The sequence below is a fragment of the Protobothrops mucrosquamatus genome, unplaced genomic scaffold, assembly GCF_001527695.2.
Source record: "Protobothrops mucrosquamatus isolate PMUCROS unplaced genomic scaffold, P.Mucros_1.0 scaffold_99, whole genome shotgun sequence".
In the NCBI taxonomy this organism is placed as follows: Eukaryota; Metazoa; Chordata; class Lepidosauria; order Squamata; family Viperidae; genus Protobothrops; species Protobothrops mucrosquamatus.
In genome coordinates this window covers 1217122-1230901 of record NW_015386175.1, presented here as the reverse complement: position 1 = coordinate 1230901, position 13780 = coordinate 1217122, and the positions used below count along the sequence as shown (strand labels likewise).

The following is a 13780-nucleotide window of genomic DNA, read 5'->3' as shown; positions in this document are numbered from 1 at the left end:
TTTTTTTTTTTTTTTTTTTTTTTTTTTTTTTTTTGGTAAGGCCCATTCTGCCTTACAGACAGATCCAACTGAATCCCTTCTGACCCCTTCCCACGCCTACCAGCCAATGTTCTGGCGGAGGGCCTAGATAAACAGCAAGATCGTCTGCAGGTTGAAGTCTTTCGGAGGCCACCGCACGCCTACACAGACACACAGCTTTATCGTTCTCTCCCCGTGTGTATGTATGCATATATATGTGTGCGCGGGTGTGTGTGTGTGCGCGGGTGTGTGTGAGATTTGTTGCTGCAAGTGTAGTCTTTTTCCCCATTTTAATTTCAGCCTGCAGAATGGCCTCTTTCTCTTTCAAATCTCTGCTTTGAACCTGTAGGTCTTCTGATAGGGCCTTGTGTTCCCCACAGAATGGATGAGTTGAAAAGTGCCTTTGCTTTCAGTTCTTCCCTCTCTCCAGTTCTTCCCTTTCACTTTTTATGAGACCAATTCAAGAGCCTCAACTCCCATTTCGAGGAACCACTCCCTCCTTCATCTTTCCCTCTGGCCACAAATAGGGTTCCTTTCAGAATTATATACCCCCCTGCCTACTTTTTTAAAATTCAGTTTTTATGTGCTTGTAATTTCTTTTTTTGGAATATATATTTATTAACAGAAAGTCTATGTTTCTCGGTCTCCATGTAAATTTTATATCTAAAATATCTGGAAAGTAACCGGGCCTAGCATGTTTGGGGTTTCACCTTGTTTGAACACTCTGTCGGGCTTGGGGACAAGACTGCAAACTGTAGATGCTTATATGCATCTAAGTTACTTACAATAATTGATCCATTTAACAATGTGTTATAAAGAGCAGCAATAGTGTTAATAACCAAAAACTCTCACCATCACTTCGAAGGTGCTGATCCAAACTGAGTATTTTATCAGGACTTAGTGGGTTGGGACATTGGAATAATTTTTTCCCCTCTGGATATTCAATGGGTGCATGGTTTCAGTAAACCCATCATCATCATCATCATGGAAAACGCAAGTTTTCTCTCCTCTAACAGACATAAGCACAGAGTACACACACACATATTCACTCGCTGCTTTTTAATTTAATTCACCCCTCTGGTTAATGAATAGCTCCATTGTAATCTAATATCTCTTACGGGTTATTTTGATTTATTCTGCATTTTTAAATCAATTAGGCTCCTTTTAATTTTTTTTAAATAATCGTAATCACGAGTTTGGGGGGGGCTGGAGAGAATTCGGAGCCTTCGAGCCGCTGCCATGGCATTGTGTGGGCGCGCGCGCGCACACACACACACACACACACACATATACGTCCTTCAACCTCGTTCGATCAATGGAACTGACATTTCTCCCGGTTAGCTTCGCTATAGATTCCGCCTGTGCCAAAGCGGGAGGTTCTCCCGGAGGCGTAGAGTTTTGCACACTCAAGATGGATCCAGTTTGCTCCTCTGTCTGAAATTTGTGAAGCTCTGGACCGAGGTTACACATGCATCGGGGCATATGAAATCGACTTTTCCGTAGCGTCGCGTTGCATCCAGATTCAGAAGGCAGCTTGGTCGGCTTGCGGCTTCCTCGGCATTCTCTTGCAGCCTTCCCTTCCTTGTCCCGTTTAACAGCGAGACATTTCCTAGCTTTTCTCCCCATCCTTCGTGGCTGCACCGCCGAGAGTCCTTAGACCCCGAATCTGTAAAGGGAGGAGTCCCCGCTGATCAGTCCGCCCCTCCCCCCATCTCTCCGGTGACCGATGCACCAAACCTGCTTGAATGAATGGCTTTACTTTCAAAATCGCTAATGGGGACTCAGTCCGTTTCCCCTTTTCTTTCCTCCTTTTGATCCTCTCCACTCTTTGACCTTCTTTTGGCTCAAGGGACGGTGGGCTCTGCCTCGGGGAATGGGGGGAGTGCATTGGGTGTGTGTGCGCTGGAAACAGTCCCCAGCTTATCTCCTTTCATCAAACCAGCCCCGGGCCCCCTGCAAACCGCGGGGCCAGTAATTGCTTTTTTCAGGCAGCCCAGTGCGGACTGGCGAGCAGCCAATCAGCGCCTTGTTTACACTGGGTGATGGACAGCGGGCTGGGAGACTGCCAACCAATCAAGGCGTCTCCTGGAAGTGGGGAAGGAAAGACTGAAGGGGGTGGGAGAGAAACTAATGCCTCTGCGGTTAACCTCTCAATTGCCGGTACAAAGTCGTTTGAAGGCTTTATGTAGTGTGGTTTCTGCGTTAAAATAGGCCTTGGGAGTGATGGTATCATATAGGTAGGAAACGTGTATATGACTGACCTATTTACAAGAAAAGTGGCAATTTACCGAGACAGCATATCTTGGTGCAAACGGCGGGGGTAGAGGTGGGCAGGGAGTCTTAACGGAAATGTGAAACGTGGGGGACAAAAAGGAAAAGGAAAGAACGACCGGATTACAAACAAATCTCCAGTTTTGATAAACCACAAAGGGTTGTGCACGTGTTTGTGAGTAAGAACCTAGCAAAGGGACTTTCCTGAGTTTGCAAAATGCGGGCAAAGTGATTCGCCTATTCGAATTGTTTAAAGACAAATCCACAGGCGGTGAAGACGCAGTGAACTATAAGAGCATACTTAGGACCTAAATCACTCTAAATCTCTTGGTATTTCGTTTGTCAAGTAACTCTTAAAAGCTGCCGGAGGGCAGGCAACGCAGTCTCTGACGTCCTGATCTGTACAGTGCTGTGATTTCCCAGTTTTGCAGTTGTACCGCATCGTCCAATTTATCAAAGCAAAAGGAGTACCAAAAAGTATCCCTCGCTACCCAGCTGATTGGCGTGAGTGCCTGCCTACGAGCTGAAGCAGCTTTCTGGTGGGACTCCCTAGCTTCCCATTCTGCAAAGCTTTTCTCTCTCTCTCTCTCTCTTTATTTTTCTCTTTCTCTCTCTTTCTCCCCCTCCCCTCTTCTCCCTCTCGCTTCGCATTGCTACGCATTTCCATTCAGCTAAGCAAAGGGAAGCTGCGCGAGGGGAGCTGCGCAACTGTAGGGACTTGAATTAGGCGCCATTGGATTGAGTAGTAGTCCTGCTGTTCTCTGATTGGCAGTTCCCTGGCCCCACGCCAACCTATTGGGAAGCCTGTTTACGCAGAGAGAGTGGCACGAGCTTATTACCGTGGAGGACAAGGCGTCCAATCAGCGAGCGTGCTCACCCTGAGTGAGTGGCACGAGCTTATTAGTATGCAGGGAGAGTTGCTTGTAGGACTGAGATGCGAGGCTGGGGAAGCTGAAGCTCGCGACAGGGTCTTTTTTCCTTTCTGCAAGGAGCAGCAGCCAGTGCATTTACAGTGCAACAGTCAGCACAGTGCAAATACCAATAGGAATACAACAAAATCCCACTCACTGATTTAATTGTATTGCGTTCCCTCTGTGCAAAGGAACACCCCTCCCTCCAGTAAGTAACTAAAATTTATTTAGCATTTTGAACGTTCATGATTTGTTGATAAATTATGATTTATTGTTAATATGGATACCTTCACAATGGTCAGTTCTAATATATAAATATATATATAAATGCAAAACCATTGCTGCCAAAAAAAATCTTTGTATATATATATATATATTTAAAAGCAATGCAAATACCTGGCGATTGAAAAATGTAACAATTGTATCCATTCCTCAACAAAATTGAACCTTTTTTTTTAAAAAAAAAATAACCCTTCCTTTGGGAAAGGAAATGTATATTGTTTCTAACGAAATGCAAACTTATGAGATATATCCATATTGGTGTTTTATTTTTTAAATGGTTTCTATTTCCTGAAAATTTTGTGCACTGCTCCGTGTAGTGCTAACAACATCTATGATTTTTCGCATATTTTTTACCTGAAATTCTAATCAGTTTGTCTGCTCTTTTTTAAAAATGGAACTGTAAATGGTTGCTTTGCAAGGAAAACAAATGGGCATTGTGGCAAATAGGCATTGTGGCAAAAGGAATTCATGTAAATTTGTAGCCTCCATTTTTCTTTAAAATGAATCATAATAGAAGTTCTTTGTGAATTTGATTCCTTCCTGCTGTATGTTCAAGATGATCTGCGTCAGAAAATACTTGAATTCCTCAGGGTTCTAAATTAAACGAAAAATGAAAACAAAGAAAATACGCATTTTTATTTATTTACAAGCCGGGGTGTGCGCATGTATACTGATCTTCCGCACAGTGTGGTAACTGTTTTGCCGTGGAGGGAAACATGCCGTTAGGATGCCTCATAAGGATTTTTTTTTTTAATTAAAAGAAGAAGAAAATCCGTCTTGTTTGTTTGGGTTCAGTTTAAAACGGTGAACCGTGGTTGATTTTTCACGGACGGAAAAGATTTCTCGAAACTGAATAATTCAGTGACACGCTTTTGTTTCTCGCCTTCCTTTTTCTCTCAGTCTCTCTGCCTGTGCGCAATGGTTGCGATAATCGTTTGATTTTAAAATGCCCCAAATGCTTTTGGGTGGTGGCCTTATTGCTCAAGCTCAATATATCGAAACAACTTCAGCCTCGCTTTCTTTTCATTAATAAAAAATGATCATTATTACTTTGTAAAATAAAATAAAAAACGATTCTGGGGGAACCAAGCAATTGAATAGCTAAGCAAAATGAAATGGTTCCAAACGCGTTTAGGTGGGAGAGAAAAACCCCCACAATTTGGGAGAGATCTCTTGAGGTTTTTTAGCATGCTGTCGCCTGCTGGAAGCCTTCGGGTTGTAGCAGCGGCAGAGCCTTTTGATGGCTGCCGCTCTCGAGAGATCTTCGATGGGCTAGAGAAAGACTTAGCGCGGCAGAAGCTTCCTCACCCTTTTTGTTTTTTCCGACAAGGCCCGAGAGCAGTGCGCCGAAGCGTTTGAACTCTGCCGGATCTTCAGTTTCTTTCTTCGTCCACCTCTTTGGAGAGTAGAACGTATTTCTAGTCCGCGCAAAACCTCGGCGACTCAGTTCAATTGACCAGAGAACATACCGCTGGATTATTCTATTCTCTCAAACACCCCCCCCCCCCGTTTCCTTCCTTGCCCCAATTAAAACAAAACAAGGGAGGGGGCGTAGCTCGCTGGAGCCGAACCGTGCAAATTTACACCGTCCTTTTGTTCCTTTGGAAGTCCGAGCTCGGCTATTGATTTTAAAGTAACGTACCTCGCTCTCTCCGGCGACGCGTCCTCCTGCTTGTAAAGAATCGTCTTCGGTTTCGGCCGCGCCGAAGGGGGAAGCCAAGGAAGATCGAAGGCAGATCTCGTTCCTGGTTTTGATGACTGGATCCGGAGGCCCTCCCGCTGCACACCAGCCCGCTTACCGGTTTGGAGAAAGGTTGATTTGACTTTTCCTGTTTCGGCTCTAGCAATTGCCAAAATGGACCCGACCTTAGAACAAATCCTCTGCACGGTACGTGGTAGCAAGTGCTGTTCCTGGAACGCTGATGCTAAAACTTTCCCTGGACCTATAATCAGGATTTCCAATCTGCTGCTATATTTCAGTCTGATACAGTTTTCCCCCCCTTAAATATGCAAATATAAAAAAAATCATAAGGGGGAGGGGAGGTAAACTAACGTACCATGTTCCCTTCATATTGATGTATCGAACTCAAAACTTGCTGAAGTTGCTAATTTCGCTTTTGTCTTCCAGGCTTCAACTCTTCCACGACCCCCTCCCTCCAGTCCATTATTTTTTTACTGCTGCTTCTCTGGGAAGATTTTTAATGTTAAGCAGGGTGGGTGGAAGGTGATAAGAATATATACTTTTTTCTTATAATTACCCCAACTGCAAAATATAAAATATTGGTAATATGCAGATGATTAAAATTTCCAGTAATAAACTGTTCTGTTTTTGTGTGTAGTGGTTCCATTTACTTACAATAGAAAACTCTATATTTTTTTCTATTTTATGTAGGTGTGTGCGCATACACACATGTGTATGTGTGCATGTGTAATCTTATCCGCTGTGCAAATACGTAGTCATTTAATACCTTGTTTTCAGTTATAGATTAAATCAAACACCAAGTAGTCGAGTAATGTTAAGAATTAAAAGCTTTATATCTAACCATTTAAAATAGTGTTCAGTAAATAAAAAATATTGTTTCATTGTTTCAATCATGACACATTAAGGTAAGCAAATGTGTTTTCCCTTTCTCCCAGATTGTTAATCAGTAAGCATGTTCAGTATGGAGTTGAATTCAGCATGGGTTCAATGGGTTTTGGATCCTTCAGACAATGTTCTCTATAACAAACAGATACGTAGGATGAACCTCCTCACTCTAAAGGAAGAAATAATTTGGGTACCCCTCTTTCCCCCTGTGGAAGTATTAGATCTCCATTGATAGCTCAATGAGGTTTTTTTATATGGGAGATGCACATATTTTATTTCAAGAAGCTAGTGCGATCTTTCAGTGCAGCACAAGTCTGAAGGGGGAAAAAAAAGGGGGGGGGTAGTGAGATCTTTTTATTCCCCCTCCTTCCTCTTGGCCTAATGTTACACACATTGGGTCTAAGCCAGAAACCCCTTATGTGTAAATGGAATGAATGTACAGGAAGAATCTTACATAACTGTTTTGTCTAAGAATACAGTTGTAGAATTTAAACTCCTGCCCTTGAAAGAGGAATGCAGGACTTTGCCACTCAAGTGTCCGCAGTGAAATATTTATTTCTGAGCTCGAGTAAGTGAAGCCCAGCGAGCTCTTTTTCCCCTCATCTGGGATCTACGCAAGGAACACATTCTTTTGGATTGCATCAAGGCAACTTGGTTTGTAAACTGGGAAGCCAGCAAACCAAGGATAATCCCCATTCCTTCCACCTGTACATATGTAATCACACTTAACATAGGGGCAACTGAAAGACACTCCCCTACTCCTAACATAACATTTTTAAAACTATCAATTTGAAGATTTAGTTTTGTCTAGCAAGGAAATGATTAAAGTAATCATAGAACACTGAGCAGTTCAAAATAATAAATACCATAGTTGAACAGAACTACAACAAATAATAAAACTTACAGCTTTTTCCTCCTCCAGCCACCTCCCCACCCCACCCCACCTCCATTATACTGGAGGCACCGCTCCTGTTTTCATCTTACGGGCCTTGCTTTATCTGAAAATATATCCCCACTTCCCTGCCGTTGTAATAAAAAGTACAAGGCCTGGAAGCGCAGCATTGTTGCATTTTCTATTTTCCACGTAGATTTTTGAAAAAGAGTACGGTGTGGTATTTGTTTTAAATCTGGTTGTCGCCATGTAACCCATAAGAACCAGTTGCTTCGTTCGACAAAGGAAGGCAGGCGGCAAACGAGGCGGCGCGGGCGTCCGGAAGGGGGTTTCGTTTCCACGGCCTCAGTTTTGGGGGGGGGGAACGCATCAGCGGGGCTTCTAGGACGGGGTCGCCGCTTCGCGCCCTCGGTGAATCCAATCCGCCCAGCGCCGATATGGCTTCCTCACCCGCTTGATCTTCTCTTCTCCCTTTGCCTTGCAGAGAATGAGGCCAGATCGCCGGTGCCACGAGAAGCGGAGGCCTCTTGGAGGAATACGATTAGCCTCGTGTTGAGGGGAGCCCTTCCTTCCCCGCGTCTGCGGCCTGCAGATTTCCCTTTCCCGGGGAAGGGGGCGAAGCTTCGCCCGCTGCAAGGCCCCGTCCCGCAGCCCCTTTCCTGCCGGGGCGCCGGTCGTGGGAGTGCAGCCCCGGTATGGATGGCCGGGAGTTCGCGCCTCCGCCTCCCCTCCTGGCCGAGAGGGGCCATCGCAACAGCTCCAGCCGCCTCGCTTCCGCCGGGCACAACTCGGTGCAGCACGGAGGACACTTCCAGCCCGGGAAATACTTCCCCTCGCCCATCTCCATGGCTACGCACACAGGTCAGCGCGGAGCGCCGGGGTGAAAGGAGCGGAGGGGAGCTGAGGGGGCCTTGGAGAGCTGCGGGGAAGCTCGGGCGCCCCGACTGCGGAGGGACGAGGGAGGGGTGGCCAGCGCCAAAGGAGGGGCACCCGATTGAGCTGCCTTTTTTCCCCCCTAGGAAGAAAAGGAGTGTGTGTGTGTGTGTGTGTGTGTGTGTGTGTGTGAATGAGTGTGTGTGTGTGTGTGTGAGAGAGAGAGAGAGAATGCTGCAGATCGATCTTTGCATCGGTTGTCGCGAAGGGAGGAATAAAAAACAGGAACGGTTTTACTTCTGCTTTCCAAATGTTGCCCCCTTTTGCTACCTTATTTTAACGGCTTGGTCCTTTTATTTCAATTTTATTTTAATTTTAATTTTTATTTTTATTTTATTTATTTTTTTCTTCGCTCTCGGACAAGGCATTCGCAGATCATTTCTGAGAGTCTCAGCAGGCGGCGGGGGAGCATTCGTCCCCAGGCCTGCATCAGCGGATCCTCGCGCGTGTGAGCGAGAGAGAAAAGCCGCCTGCCTACTCGAGAGATTTCCTGGGCTCGGGGAGGGTCAGAGAGAAGGGGAAGGAGGAAACCCTGCCTCCCCCACTCTTTTCAGGGGGCTTTTTAGAAATGGGGTGGTTGAGAAGTGCAACGGAGGTGACCCTTTCTGACCCAGAATTCCCGGGACACACGTAGCTTTGTTTTGGGGCATGTGTGAGAAGAAGATGACATCGTATTTTTGGCAAATCTGAATATTTCATTTTGGCAAAGGAGCAAAATACTAATGTCCCCAGATCCCTCTCTTGATGGAGTTTTTCTTTTTTAGTCGGAGAAGGCTCAAATAAAGGCTATTCCACCTTCCTCCCTCTACCGCATGCCCCTTAATAGGAGGCCGAAAGAGAACGAAGTGAACCCCCTTTTTTTGCATTAACATCAGAACGGAGTGAACCCCCTTTTTTCTTTTTCTTTTTTTTGCATTAACGTCCTTACGAAATTCTTTTTGCATCAACAAGGCACTTTCTCTCTCTCGCCCACCCCCCCCACCCCTGCTTGTTATTTGCTTGGGAAAGGTGAGCACCCTCCCCCCCTTGCTCTTTCAGATTAGGGGTAACTGTATGTATAGGATGAGCATTAATGGAGCTAGTGGTATAAGACTAGAAAATCCTGTTTCTATATAAAGCCCTGAAGTGTCAGGGTGAGAATGGGTTTGCAGTGCATGTGTTAGTTTTAACAAGTGCTCTCGTGGTATCTTGCTGAAGACACAATGTTTGGCAAGAAAAATCAGGGAGAGGTGGTATGTGCCAGGTTCTTCAGAGATCGTCCATGGCATCCATTTTTAATCAATTAATTGCCTGGGACAGGGAGAACGTACAAAATAGCTGGTGTTGGCTCCAGAACATTAGTGAGAACATGCATAAAATGGGACAGTCGTATGCTAGAGCATCTCAGGATTTCAAGTTGCCCATCCCTGGTTTAAGATCTTTTTTGGAAGCAAGGTCTTGGGAAGCAAAAGGGGGCATTTGGAAAGCAGAATGGTATATCTACGATTTAGAATAAGGTTTTATATATCAATATGCAAAAATCCAAACAATAGTAACTAGTCATTTCCCCCCCCCCAATACACCCCAAAGCGGGAATGGATAAACTGTAATAAAAGCAATAAGATGCTGAATAATGAGAGGTTTTGAAATTTACAAGATTCTGTCTATGCTTCAGAATGTCTTCCATTCATTGTGTTTTCACAGAAACTGACCTAGGCTTGCTGCATTTGTTTTTGACTTTTTAAGACTTATCTGAAGTAAATAATTTGACGTTAGAAACATTTTATGTATAATGTTTCTAGTGTAACTTAACTAGCTCCTCTATTTAATCCACGCACTATATGTGTTTCTGTCCTTAAGAGTTTTCTCATATGGTTGATTTTTTCAAATGTTGTGGCCAGCTCTGAATATGTAGTATGTACCTTCATTTGAGTGTACAGACTGTTTATGGGATATATATTTATGGAAGTATGGATTTAATCTTAGATTTACAAAACCACACACAGCCACTTAAGTTTTGTTTACAAGTTCCTTTAAACATCAGAAGAGGAAAATGTGTGACAGTTTTTATTTTTCTCTAAACTCAGTAGCAGCCATCCTTATTGCTAGCTTGACAAACTATGAATGGTAATAAAATTATATCTGCTTTAATGGGATTACAATTAGTATATGGATTAAAAAGAATGGCATGAGGTAAACCAGAATGGATAAAAATGATCAAACAGGAGTGCAGACATTTATTATTATTTTTTAAATGGCATATCTAGCTGCAAATTATTAATTAATTTTAGCATAATGAGATTTTAAAAAAACTAACAATTGCAATGAGCTACACATACTTTGGGCTTTATTCAAAATGAATGAATCATAATTCTGTAGGGTTTTAGAAGTTTTAATTTTTTTTAACCTACCTTTCTTTTACATACTTACCTGCTCCATACAAAGGAGAAGATGCTCATTAGAGTGAAATCTTTAAAGAAACCTGTTGCATTCAGCAACAACAGAAAGACATTTTAAAATGCAAACCTGGGCAAATTGGATGAAGAGTATGATTTGTGTCAATCACTCTGCTTTTCTTCCGTACTTTGGATTCAACACGCCTTGTGCTTCCAAGCTATTTGAAATCCTTCTATTGATCTTTTTTATGCTTTCTATTTTTTCTTCCACTATGTGTGTTTTAAATATGAGTATTTTACTAGGCTCATAATTAGAAATATTATTTTTAAAATTGTTACCGTGATCATTTTTTTATATTTATAGAACGTGTGCTTAGTTGAACACATTTTTCTTTTACATCAAAGAAGCAAGCTGACAATAAATAGAATAAATTATTGATGATATCTTGACACTGATGCACAATTATAATATGGGAAAGTCGTCTCCAGAACCAGAATTTGAAATATGTGAATACACAGACTAAGGTTATACTGAATTGCAGCCATTTTTAAATATTTTTCCGTGCTTGTTGTTACATAAAGAGCGGCTGACTAATGTCTCCTAAACCTAATGTGTAGGATCTGTGTAACTTAAGATTAATATAATGAAGAAACACAGAAGGCCTGGTTCAAGGGAGTCGTGATATATTAAAAAATGCAAAGGATAGCTGTTAAAGAAAATAGTTGGGAAAGATTTGTAACCTACATTGTGGATGCCAACAAACATTTTTAGGAAGTAAAAGAAACAAAACATGTTAAAAGCAGAGCTCCAGAAGGCCAGATATAAAGCAAAATCCACTGGGAAGAGACTGGAACGCAAAGTGCTCTACAAGAAAGGACTTAATTTTTACGTCTTCTCAGACAAAATTCCACAAGGCATACCGTTCATTGATCAAGCATGTATTCCAACACGTCCTCCTCCCTACAATTGTCTCCTTATGGAGATAACTTCTACCCTCCCTGTCCTTACCCCTGAACAGTTTCTGTTTTAAAAGTGGCCATAGAGACCTTGAATTTTTGAAGTTAGCTTTTAATGTTCAGCAAATTGTTTTTCTTATAGCAGAGTGCTGATAGTTTTATAATCCCACTGTAGAAATTTTATGGTAAAGTGCTGTTTTAGTAACCTTGTCACAAAAGGTGCAATTAAAATGTTTTGTCTCATTATTTTTTTGTGCATTAGATTTGTGTGCGTAGTGCGTGCACACACATGCATCTCCCATACAGATGGTCCAAAGTCAAAGCTGTGAAAATTTTAAAGAAAGAAAAGGGGGGGGTGTATATTAGCAGTATTATTCATCATTATTCCTGCCTGAAGCTGTTTGGATTTTGTCATTGCTGTTGATTCTTTTATATGCAAGCAAGAATCTTACCAAAGAAAGATAGTAGAAGAAAACCTAAAAACTATTCCATCTCACCAACTATGTATATACACATTGTTAAGGGTGGTGTTTTTTTGGTATTAAATAGGAAATATTTGAGATAACTTGCCCATCTATAAATGTAAACAATAGTGTCATCCCAGTTAACTAAAAAGAAGAAAAAGTAATAATTGTTCAGGGTGGACCTAGTTTGGTAAGCCTGGCAAAAGATCTCAGGCATTTTGTTTAAATGAAAATGGACACAATAATTCTAGGCTTGGGAGGGGGCACTTTAAAGAGTACTAGAATTGTAAATAGATTTAGTTTTATTATTAAATGGAATAGGGGGAGTGACCAGGGATTTTAAAGAGAGGAAGGCTCTAAAAAGGATTCTCCCTCCCCATTCCAAATTATCTCTTCCTCTTTGGCCCCCACATCTCTTAAAACAAAAGCAAAATTTAATAAATACTTCATTATGACACCAATCACTGTTTTTCTGCAACATAGTTGCCATCACTGAATAGGTACTAAAGGAGTTAATATTCAAAGGTCTGTTCTAAAGACTCTAACCATCTTTGCTTATAAACGACGTGGCATGAGACACGAAAGGCAATGCAGAGATAATAACTAGAAACTGCCACTGCTGATCTTTTGCACAAGAATGGCAAGGCGCACATGGTTACACAAGGCAGTTGTGGTGGTACATGAATGACTGCACGCATGTGCAAACACAGAAATTAAAGTTCATTTTTGAAATGTACATTATTCCATTGGGATTAGCTCCATTGTCTAATTATTCATATAAAAGATTTCCCCCCCCCACAGTAGCAACTAATCCGTGTGTGCTAATTTAGGGGCATAGCTGTATTTCCATGTGCAAAGCAATTGTTCCAGTGCAAAATTTTCACGACTGCATCTTCAAAACAGATCTAGCCCTGCGCAGAGGCTGCTCAACATATGTAAATCCAAATCGAGGAAGACTTTAATATAACAAGCAGAAGCCTAAAAATATCATTTCAGAAAGTCACACTTCCTTTTATATTAAAGAAGAAAGAAATGCCAAATCCTAGAACAGAAAGATCTAAAAATATTTTGGCAAGGTTCACAAAGTTAAATAAATTACATAAGGGCCATTCATGGGAAAGAGTCTACTTACTTCTTACAAGGAACATTGTTCAAATGAATAAAAATTGTAGTTCACTAGCCACCAAGCTATTTATGACTTTTCATAAGTCTAAATTTAATTGGCCAGCCTTCTGGAGTCCATCATTTCCTGCTGGATTAATAGATTTGTATTGAAATTTGTGACATAGAGAAGAACAATACCAACAACAAAAATCAATCCCAAATCGGAATCATGAAATAGCATATTTCTGGACCAACATGATTGTGAGGGGCGGAAGTCTCCCTCCTTCCTTCCTTCCTTCCTTCCTTCCTTCCTTCCTTCCTTCCTTCCTTCCTTCCTTCCTTCCTTCCTTCCTTCCTTCCTTCCTTCCTTCCTTCCTTCCTTCCCCTCTTCTATTTTCTTCACTCCAGCCACACAAATCTGCCTTGCTTCTTGATTGCTTCAGAAAGTAAGATTTGTTGTGAAATGTAGAAATGTAAGGGGTACCAGGAATGCCGGTGTACAATTTAGATATTCCAAGCCCTTTGGAACACAACACAGTTATTTTAATTTGATAAATGATCGGGCACCTTTAAGAGTGTGTTTGAACAATCAAGATACACTTCAGCAAGTTGATAGGATGTATGCTGTCAACTTGCATATGCCATTAACGCAGACTGCACGCATAAATAATGTGAAAGCACAGCATCTCTCCTTACCCTTCATTTCTCTATGCAATATCCATTCACAAAAATGCCCTTTGCACATTAAACCAGGGGTTTCAGAGCCAAGAATCAACATTTTTCTTTTCCTCCATTTTAAGAACAGATTTTTCAAGATGGGTTCTTTTAAAACCAAAAAGCATTGAGATTATTGAATGTACTAAGTTGATTGTCCTTGTGTGGGTTGTACACGTGTGTGCGCCTGCATATATCCATGCATGCATGAGAGAAAGAGGGCAGTCCTGTTGTGAATGCTGCTTCCCTATTATTTTAGTTTTACCATGTAA

The 13780-nt window shown here is 42.0% G+C and overlaps 1 protein-coding gene across 1 annotated transcript in view; it reads left to right on the top strand.

The window, feature by feature from the left end:
• Window positions 1-7656: 7656 nt before the first annotated feature.
• The window catches only part of BAHCC1 (BAH domain and coiled-coil containing 1), a 103861-nt gene continuing 97737 nt past the window's right edge, over window positions 7657-13780 (top strand). Inside the window, exon 1 of the mRNA XM_029284007.1 lies at window positions 7657-7822. Within this exon, the coding sequence (XP_029139840.1) occupies window positions 7657-7822 (166 nt within the window). The remainder of the gene's footprint in view (window positions 7823-13780) is intronic.